This window comes from Solenopsis invicta, chromosome 3, assembly GCF_016802725.1.
Source record: "Solenopsis invicta isolate M01_SB chromosome 3, UNIL_Sinv_3.0, whole genome shotgun sequence".
Classification (NCBI taxonomy): domain Eukaryota; kingdom Metazoa; phylum Arthropoda; class Insecta; order Hymenoptera; family Formicidae; genus Solenopsis; species Solenopsis invicta.
In genome coordinates this window covers 15,802,721-15,813,085 of record NC_052666.1, presented here as the reverse complement: position 1 = coordinate 15,813,085, position 10,365 = coordinate 15,802,721, and the positions used below count along the sequence as shown (strand labels likewise).

The 10,365-nt window shown below is 38.5% G+C and overlaps 1 protein-coding gene and 1 non-coding gene across 2 annotated transcripts; one reads left to right on the top strand and one right to left on the bottom strand.

Annotated features, from left to right (window-relative positions):
• Positions 1-527: 527 nt before the first annotated feature.
• LOC120357420 (DNA ligase 1-like) lies at positions 528-3,475 on the bottom strand. Its single transcript, XM_039447618.1, has 4 exons — positions 3,397-3,475; positions 2,021-2,365; positions 983-1,707; positions 528-623 (listed from the first exon to the last, which is right to left on the bottom strand). The coding sequence occupies exons 1-4, from the start codon at positions 3,473-3,475 to the stop codon at positions 528-530; spliced, it is 1,245 nt and encodes a 414-aa protein (XP_039303552.1).
• Positions 3,476-10,200: 6,725 nt separating this feature from the next.
• Positions 10,201-10,276, top strand: Trnas-gga. Its single transcript has one exon. It is a non-coding gene; the product is annotated as a tRNA-Ser (tRNA).
• The last annotated feature ends 89 nt before the right edge of the window (positions 10,277-10,365 follow it).

Sequence of the window (10,365 nt, the reverse complement as noted above, 5' to 3'; positions counted from 1 at the left end):
CTTTTACTATTCCTTCTTCTATGTATCTTGGGACAGCATTTTCTTTTCTGAACTACTTGTATCTTTTGTTATACCTCGCTTCTTTTATTCTGCTTTTTTCTTCTTGCGCTTGTACATCCCTTTCTCTTTCTCTTAGCTCTTCTATTAGATTTCTCTCTACCTTGGCATGTTATCAATTACTATTACTCCCCAGCCATTTCTATTTTAATACTTTTCTCTTTCTTTACCATATAATTCTTTCCATCCGTCCTTTCTTTTTTCTCTCCAGCATATCTTTACCCATCTCTCCTCCTCCATTTCCTCAATCTTTTCTTCGTACTTTCTTGCTCTATTTCCCCATTCTACTCTTAACTTTCTTAAACTTAACTCTTTCGTTATTAAATATCTTGGCGTACAAAAATCTAGTTTGAACATCCATCTCATATAGTCCAAAAGTATCTTTCCTTTCTTCCCATCCTCATATCTCTACTCCGTATACCATCACGTTTTCTACCAAGTATCTAAATAAAATCCATCGCCTCGAAAAATCATTTTTGCACATCCTTTCGTCTATACCCCATACTATATTTGCCACCATCCTTCCCTTTCTCCTTAGCTCTTTTATGTGACTCGCATAATCCGCTCTTTTGTTAAACGTGAAACCTAGATATTTAAATTTTTGTACTTCTTCTATTTCCTTTCCTTTCCATGTCTATTTTCTTTTCTTTTCTCTCCCTCCACTATTGAAAACCATAACTTTCGATTTTTCTACGTTTAAATCTAGTTTTCTGTCTTTTAGAAATCTCTTTAGCGTTCCCATCATATCCACTATGGCTTCTTTATTCTTCGCTAGTAAAATCAAGTCGTCTGCATACGCTAAGGACCAAATTCTTTTTTTTCCTATCTTTACCTCCCCCCCTTCCCTTCTTACATCTAAATACTTATCAATATCCGCGATATACATGTTGAATAGTATCGAACTCAGAACACACCCCTGTCTTACTCCTTTTCTTGTCTTAATCTCCTCTATTAATCTATCTCCCCTCCTGATTGTTGTCATCATTTTTTTGTATATTCTCTTCAACCTGTCGATTATGTTTCCGTTTATGCTCCACTCGTCCATCAGTTCCCAAAGCTTTTCTCTGTTTATGTTGTCAAATGCTGCTTTTAGGTCCACGAAGAAGGCGAACACCTTTCTTTCATTTCCATCTTCCTTTCTTTCTCTTTCTCTTTGGACAACATGGCTTAGTATGAATATGTTGTCCACTATCCTTCTTCCTTTCCTAAAGCCTGCTTGGTTCTCCGGTATTAGCTCTCTCTTCTCTACTTCCTTTTCCAATCTTTTCTTTATAACTTCTGCGTATACCTTGTAGACCGTACATAACAGCGCTACTCCTCTATAATTTTCCGCCTTCTCCGTGTCCCCTTTCTTCTGAATTGTCACAATTACACTTTTTTTCCAGTCTTCCGGAATCTCTTTCTCCTTCCAGATTTTCTTTACTAAATTCACAAATCTTTTCCTTATTTTTGATCCTCCATATTTCCAGGCTTTCATCGGAATCCCATCAATACCTGCTGCTTTTCCTTTCTTCAATCTATTTATTGCCGTAATTATTTCTGCCTCCTTCAGCTCTTCGTCCGTTTCCCTTACTTCTTGTTCTTTTGCTTGTTTCTTCTCTTCTGCTCCTCTTCTTTCCTTTTCCTCTTCTGGCACCTCTTCTTCCCCTCCTATTAGTTTTCTAAAATGTTCTGTCCAAGCCTCTTTACTTATCTCATTTCCTATCCAATTTCCTTTTCCTCTTTTCTTATTTATTACTTTCTATACCTCTGCCTCATTCTTTAACTTCCTTAGTTCTTCTTCTTCTTTTGCTTTCCACTTTCTCTTCTTTTCTTCCATGTGTTCTCTATACTTCTTTCTCTTCTCTCTTTCTCTTTCTCTTCTCTTCTCTCTTTCTCTTTCTCTTCTCTTCTCTCTTTCTCTTCTCTCTTATACTTCTTTCTTTCCTCTATAAATCTCTGTTTAATTTTTCCGCTCTCCAACCTCTGTAAACTCTGTGGGCTATCCTTTTCCTCCTTGTACAACTTTTGTCCCACCATTGCTTGTATCTTAGTTTCTTTTTCTTTCCTCCTTTTACCTTTCTTTTTATCATAGCTTCGAGAATCAACTCCTTTAGCGCCTTCCATTTTTCTTCTATTGTTACCTCCTCTATTATTTTTTCTTTCGGTTCCGTCTCATTCGTCCTTTCCTTATATTTCTTTATATCTTTTTCTTTCCACCTACATCTCCATCTTTCTTCTTTCTTCTCTTTTGTCCTCTTCTTCTTCTCTCTTCCTGTGTTCCTCTTCATTTCCAAGACCAAGGGCATATGATCCGAGTCCGATCGGCCTACGATTTTAAAATCGTTTACAATTTCTCTACAATATTCGCTTATTACTACGTAGTCTATTACTGAGCTACCCCTCTCTCCTACATATGTGAATTCCCCGTCTTTATCCCCTTTCATTGTTCCATTCATAATGTTTCCCCCTATTTCTCATACTAAATCTATGAATTCCCTCCCTCTATTGTTAACTACTTTGTCTTTGCTTTTGCGTACTACTCCCCATCCTTCTTCATCATTCCGTACCAGTTCTTGCATTAAAGTCTCCTCCTATTATTATATATTCTCCTTTATTTTCTTCCACTATCCTTTCTATCATGCTGCTTGTTGTATCCAAGTTTCTGGTTGCGTATATCCCTATTATTATAAAACACCGTTTATCTTCTTTATTCTTGACTTTTGTTACTAACATCCCTTCTTTCTCTAACCATTTTACTTTTAGCTGCTCTTTTCCCTACTCTTTACTTATTCCTACAATAAAATCTCCTCTTGCTCTACCCCTTTTCTTCTCTCTAATCGCAAAGCTGCAATCCCATGAATGTGTCGTTGGTAGTCTCTTCCTAATTCTTTCCCATCCTTTCTCCTCCAATCATGTTTCTATTAAGCATACATAATCCATTTTTCCTATAAATTTCCAAAATTCTACATCTTGTCTCCAGATACCTGATATATTCCAAAAGGTCAGTCTCCTCCTTTTTTCATTCTCCTCCTTCCTTTCTTCCTCTTCCCCTTCATCTTCCTGGCTTAGTTGAAATCCTCCCGTCTCTTATCTTCTCCGTCTTCCACTCTCCTCCTTTCCTTTCCTTTCCCCTCTCTTTCTCCTCTTCTTCTGCCCTTCTTCCCTCTCTCTCTCTTTCTTCCTTTATCTCTTCCCAGTTTTTTCATCTATCTCCTATCTTTACTCTTCCTGTCCCTATTTTTATTTCTATTCCCTTCTCTCTCTGTTCTCTTCTCCATTTGTGAATCTTCTCTTGAGTCTTTCTCTCCTCCCATGATAAATCATTTATTATGAAAATTCCGCCTCCTCTCAACTTACTCTTGTTTATCATGATCTCTTTCTTTTTATTTTCTCCTTCCACTTTTGCTATAACTACCGTTCTGCTTATCCTACACATCCTTATTTTGCATTCTACTTCGATTTCATTCTCCAAAAACTTTTCTATCCATGTGTTCTTATCCTCTTCTTTTTCTAATTTTTCTTTTCTTCTACTCAGCCCTCTGATGACTATATTGCTGCTTCTTTCCTCTCTTTCCTTCTTGTGCATCTATCTTTTCAGTTTGTTCACCTCTCTGTCGCTGAATCTGTCATCACTACCTGTTGATCTTATACTCCCCCATTTACTCATTCTAGACGCTCTGCTGCTTCCTCCTCTTTCACTTTCTCCTTCGCTGCTTCTCAGTTCCTCTTCTTCCTTTTCTCCTATGAACTCCTTCTTGACCTCCTCCTTCCATCTTTCAACATTTTCCATTCTCTCTACCACATCGCAGAATCTTTCGTCCCAGATTTTCTTTCTGTTCTTCGTTTTATATAATTCCTCCTTTAACTTTTTTATCTCCTCCTTTAGTTCCTTCACCTCTTCTTTCCATTCTCTTCTCATCTTCTCTCGCTCTCTTTCCCAATCTACTGTCCTTGTCCCTCCCGACTCCTCTAACCTAAATAAGACTTTTTTACCATTCGATTTCTCCTCAGTTACCAACTTTTGCTGTCTCAAATGTCTGCTCCCTACCTTACCGACTTCTTTATCTTCCGCCTTGCTCGTCATCTTAACCTCTCTTCGCCGATACTACTTATCTACCCTTCAAGCTTCTTACTCACTTCTTTCTCCCTTCTACCTTCACTCACCCTAAAACTATCCCCTCTCCTGTTTCTCTCTTTCCTCTCCTAATGCCCTTCGCTGACTTATTTAACTACGCAACGCCTACCGAATCTCGCACGCTTCGCCACACATCCACTCACTCGCACGCCACCTAACCAAGTCCATTCTTTGTCATTTTAAGTTGTTACACCACATCAAGTGATGTACTGTGATTATCAAGTGATAATTCTTTAAAATCTTTTAGTAGCAATTTTCTGCAAGACTGCTGTAAATCTTGCAGCAGATTCTTGACAGATTCTGCCAACAGGACGTTATAATTTGTTTCCTCATTCTGTTTAATCCTTCTAACAGATTCTGCAGTTAAATTCTAGCAAGAAATTTGTATAAATATCTGCAGCAAGATTTGCAAAATTCTTTCACCAGTATATTAGTATAGTCTTAAAATGTATTAAAAAAAGATTAAATTTGAATTAAATGTTTAATTTATGTACAAGATTAAATAACAATACAAATTGTAATTTACATGTAAAAATATAAAATTTAATATACAACGTTTCACACACACGTTACATTTGAAAAGAATGAGAGCGAGTATTCGTCTCGAGATTACAACAAGCAGCTTTTAAAAATCTCACTGAAGTTATGAGTTGGAGAGTCGGCCGCGGTGGCGCCTAGATATAACGCCTGTGGCCGCATTCGACTCACGAGAAGATCTCCCGCGGTGTGACCGCCTAGCGGTGGTGCCAGCACTCACTTTTTAAATCCATTTTTATCCAAAATTATTATAAATCTTGCAGCAGATCTTTCTGCCTTTAATTGAGCAGAATCTGTACAATATCTGTACAAGATCTGCGCATCATTACCGTTGTAAGAAACTTGCAGAAATTTGCAGATCATATTCGTGCAATATCTGCACAAGATTTGCGCGCTATTTCTGTTGTAAGAAACTTACAAACATTTGCAGATCATATTTGTGCAATATCTGCACAAGATCTGCGCGCTACATCTGTTGAAAAAATCTTATGTCACTCTGCTGAAGAACTTTGCTAGACAGTTTACAGACTACAGTTGTTGGAAGAATTTGGGGGTGCGCACGATTGGACACCATCCCTCACAGCGGCCGATGCCTAGAGTTTTTCCGTTGGTTTGGTTAGATAAGTCAAGATGATTGGTTGGTGTCCAATCGTGTTGTGTCCAAAAGAGTGTCACCCAGAATTTACTTCAAGATAGCTCAATATTTGTACCAAGTTTCTGCAAACAGTTCATGTATAAGTACAGTGCACGAATATTGAAGCAGTCTGCTAGCAATCTGCCAACATGGCTGTATTGGGAATAATCTTCTGCTCATCTAACTCAATTCTACTGCAATTAACTGCACGCAGATTCTGTCCTGCAGAAAATGCTACTAGGGTTGTTAATTTTTAGTCGATTGTTTACTTTGCGTTTTGTAAATTTTAACATTGAAACGATCCCGCTTTGCACACTGGCGGTGGTGACGGCGGCGAGAGCGCAAAGGATCGCAGTGAGATAATTGATTTCGTACGCGGTGTTGTTTCAATAAAATAGATTGGATTTATTGCAAAAATTAATCACAAAAGATAATAAAGAACTGATAACATAAAAATAAAAATGAACGCGATATAAAAAAGCAACGTAAAATGACAAAAAATAATAAGGCGATGTGATATAAAAGAACAAAATAAAAGTAACAGAAAATAATAACGCAACATATCAAGTGATGGACGAACGGGAAACGGATGGACAATTCGCGGAACTATTTACAGGCGTTTAAGAATTTAAACCCGACTTATTTACAAAAACAGATGCCTAAGGCACGGTCTAGCGGCGTCGTGCGTGCGTACCGACGTTTGCGTTATCCTGCGATCAGCTTATAAATAACCTCACGCTGTTTACGATGTCCTTAGCGCGCGTAGGCCGGACGACCGCGCGTAGGCTGGACGACCGCGCGGGCACGGCGGTACTGCGTCGCGGGATTAGCTGATCGTGAAAACCGACGCGGTGCGTGGCGGTTAACACCGCAGCTAGGTTCCGGTGGCAATGCCAAGGGCACTTGGTACAAGCGCGGAATCCCCGCACCCCTGATCGTGGAGCGTTGCCGAGAGCAGGAAGCTGGAACGGACTTTAAGTCAAGCAGGCAAGATTGCTTGCCGGAGCCCAAGGCGTTTGAGCCCACGGTACTTGAAGGAAATGTGGGATAGGAACGGTCACTGGCGGAAGGCACTCCGCGAAAGCTAAGACTCCTTTGCGAGATCTGGGCGGCTTCTTCTGGTCGGACGAATCAGGAAAAAGAGAGCCACGAGATGCGTGCTCTCGTGGCTTATAAACTCGAGTTTGGTGGTAGGGGGATACTCGGAAACGGTCGGAGGCAAAGCCAGCATCCTTGCCACTCAAAATCGGGAAAGCGGCGTGCTCTCGAACGTTCAAGATCGGCAACGACTGCGTGTACGCGCCGAAATTGCCGTCGCGCGGATGTCTCGTTCAAATACGCGCAAACGTGAAAGAAATTTATCGGGGTGTTGCGCTTTTTGCTGCTGTCCGGCGGATGTTCGACCGGACAGCGTGGGACGATGGACGGTCCGGGAGGTGGCAACAGGACGGTTCGTTACAACATTATAATTCATTTTATTCTTTCAGTTTTTTTATTTTATATTTTGCGCTCCTATCTCCAGGGACGAACATCGTTTCAGGCTGGCCGAGCTGTAAACTTTTGTCTAATTTAAGGGGTAACGCCACTCTTTAATTTTCAAAAAAATCGGTTTTCTTTTTTTTGCTTAAATGATGTTTTAAAGTCTAAGAAATAAGGTACAAAAGGTCTAAAAGCAAAGAAAGATCTCTAAGTGTCATTTTTGGAAGTTTAAAGCATCGTACTTTTCGATAAGATTTGAAATGTTTGCGGAGAGATCCTTTTGAGAATAATGAAAGGATTAGTTATCTACAGTAAAGCTTAAGTAAGGTTTTCTTAGCTTCCTAGTGAACGTATAAAAGAAAAAGGAATGCATTGATCATGTCCAAAAACAAATGGGTACCCGCCTTCGCCACTTGAAGAAATCCACGAAAGGACTTGGAGAAAAAGGCAAACTGACTGGGAAACTTATAGATAAATTGCCTCTTTTTTGGATTAGCTGTCCGTCGTAATTATGATTCAATTATAAACATGAGATGAGAGATCTGGGCAACCCTTTAACATACGTTATCCACAGACAAAAAGCCGTAGCACGATAAATGCCCGCCCGATAAGGATTTGTAATGTAAGTGGCATCAGGCGAAAGCCACTAATACATTAGCTAAATTTGAGTATAAGCCAGCTCTTCCTGGTTTGGATGCTATTAAGCCAATCTATGAAGAATTAAGCAATGACGATCTTCTTGAACGTTGTTTAAATGACTACATACAAAACAGTAATGAAAATTTTAACTTTGATTTGGTCAATGGCTCTAAAAATAGTTTCTAGCGGTAAAGTTATTCTTGATACTGCAAGTAAGCATTGTTGTTTGCATATACAATAATGGCTACTCAAACGTTATGAAAATGATGGAAGAGTTAAGCATGACAATTGAACCGAACTGCTGCAATTACTGCCTCGAGACTGACGCGCAGCGCATCAAGTATTCAAAGCGCTCGCTAACAAATGTTGCAAAAGAGGCTTAATTATCTCTAAAATTGGCCAAGAAGAATGAGGAGGAGAACATTAATAAGGAAGGTCAATTGTATGGTGCAGGCATTGCAGATTAAAGGTAAACGAAAAATTTTTATCTCTGATTGTTGTACATAAAACTTTACGTACACGTTTTTTCGAAATCACTTTTTTAAAGTTTACTTGCCAAACCCGTAACTCCTAGAAATCTTGACCGATTTACTTGAAATTTGAACTGTAGCTTCTAAAATACATTTATCAGCGAATTACGTACAGATTTTACGTTTTGTTGTAAACTTTTTTTTTATAAACGATTTTCTGCAAAATTTTTATTCAAAAAAGTAAACTTTTTTTTCAAACTTGTCATTTTTACAAAAAAAATTATTTTTTAATTTCCGTATGTAGTTCGATAGCTAATGACATAAAAAACTAAAAAAAAATTGGTTTTTTGTTCTAGAGCAAAAATTGGAGAAAATTTTGGTTTTGCAGTGAGTGCACCTTCCAAAATGAGTAGTCATCGTTGTCAAGCTTTGTCACTGGCATTTTGTAATAAAACTATACAACAAAAATTTTTTTTATACTTAAAAGTATGTAGAGTAAGGTACTTAAAAAGGATTTTGCGTTATTGTTTTCATTTTTGAGTAAAAAATGATCAAAAATAGGTTTTTTGGAGGCTCTAAAGTGACGTTACCCCTTAAACTTTGTAACGATACGCCCCTTCACCGTCCGTGCGCTTCCACAAGCCGTCCGTCCACCAGACACCGAGCGTGGCGAAAAGCCATGTGCGCGCACAGCCTAACCTCGCGTGATCATGGCTTAGTTTACACCGTGGCCTAGTTTACACCGTGTTTGATACACGTACTAACTAGTAATTTTCTATTAAATTATCTTAATTTCGGCAATAAATTTAAAGAATAGTATACTAAGCTGGTACAATATGAATTGAGATAATTAAATATATGTATCATGTATACACACATCGTCGAAAGTAAGATAATTTAATAGAAAGTTACGAGTTAGTACACGTATCAAGTACTCGGTGTAAACTAGAGTCCTATATAGGTTACGGTCCACTTGACGCTACAAATGCTTCTAAGTATTTTTTGATTGGTCAATTTGTAAAATTCATTGTTCCGATTGGTTAATCAAACGCTTCGAAGCATTTGTAACGTCAAGTGGACCGCAGCCATAAAGAGAGAAGCGACATCAAACCTCCACCACAACCTTCAGTATCCAATTGAGTGCTCCACCGCCATTTTGGGACCGCTCTAACGTCATCAAACATCATTCGTATCATTCTGCAACAGCTGTGTTCACAATATGGCTGCTCGCTTAGCCAATCAAGTATCAATCAGATTACCAATCAGAGCTTCGGACATCAATGTCGCTTCTCTCTTTATATAGGACTCTAGTACAGAGCTTTCATTTCTCATAGTATATGTTCTGTGCTTGCCTGACAAGCATAAACTATATAAACCATAACATGCGTTATGCGATCCATATAAACACAAGATATTACAAAACTGAGGAAATTCACTACAGATTTTTGCGATTTTATTCGTCGAACTGTAATGACTTTGTTCACTTTCGGAACTGATCAAATTTACTAGATTTAAATAAAATTACAGATACTTTAGCTTATTTCTTCACTATTGTAATAAATAATGGAAAAAGATAATACTGAAGGAGACGGTCTTCCTCACCGATTTTGATGAAATTAGGCTCATTCGATGCGTTTTTACATGAAACTAACGAATCTGGCAAAAAAAGTGTCGCTCTGCCACGAGAACCGAGATATCAATCATTAAAGTTAGCGATTGTACAGGTTAGAATATCAGTCATTTCGGCGTAATGTAAAGAACTGAGCATGCGCTGTGATAGAAATGTGCACGAAATTTGAAACGTTTCTTTATTAATAATTACATTACTGTATATTTTATTCCTTCCTCCCTGTTAATTATACATTATACAAATGTTCAATAAAAAGTAGACATTGTGTTGGATTAAAAAATTATTAGTTTTTGTGCAATGTAGATTTTTTTTATTAAGGCATAAAAACAATTTATTTTATAAAATTAATTAATTTAATTAATAGACACATTCCAGTTACAAATAGATATCTTAAAACGAGGTCTACATATGTATTGCTCCCTCCACATGAGTTTGCGACTTTCCACACGAGGGGAGGTCCACCCCATTCCCACCCCCACCTATCCCACCCCCCGCGCGCGCGCGGCCTTGTTATATAGGCCTTCTTATTTGAAATTGTATGTTACATGTATCGGTCGAATATCTCTCTAGTTTGAAATCACGCTGCCATCACATGCGTTCTAACTCATAGTCAGTTATTGCGAGAAATATCATCACAGCCTCAGTGGTCGAGTTGGCTAAGACACCCGTACTGGAGATTCGGGGGGTCCCAGGTTCGAACCCTGGCTGAGGTGAATTTTTCGCAATAAATTCTTTATAGTTTTTTCAGGAGGGGGGGGGGGGAAGGATTAATATAGATGCTAGTAAGCATCAAGTATTATTA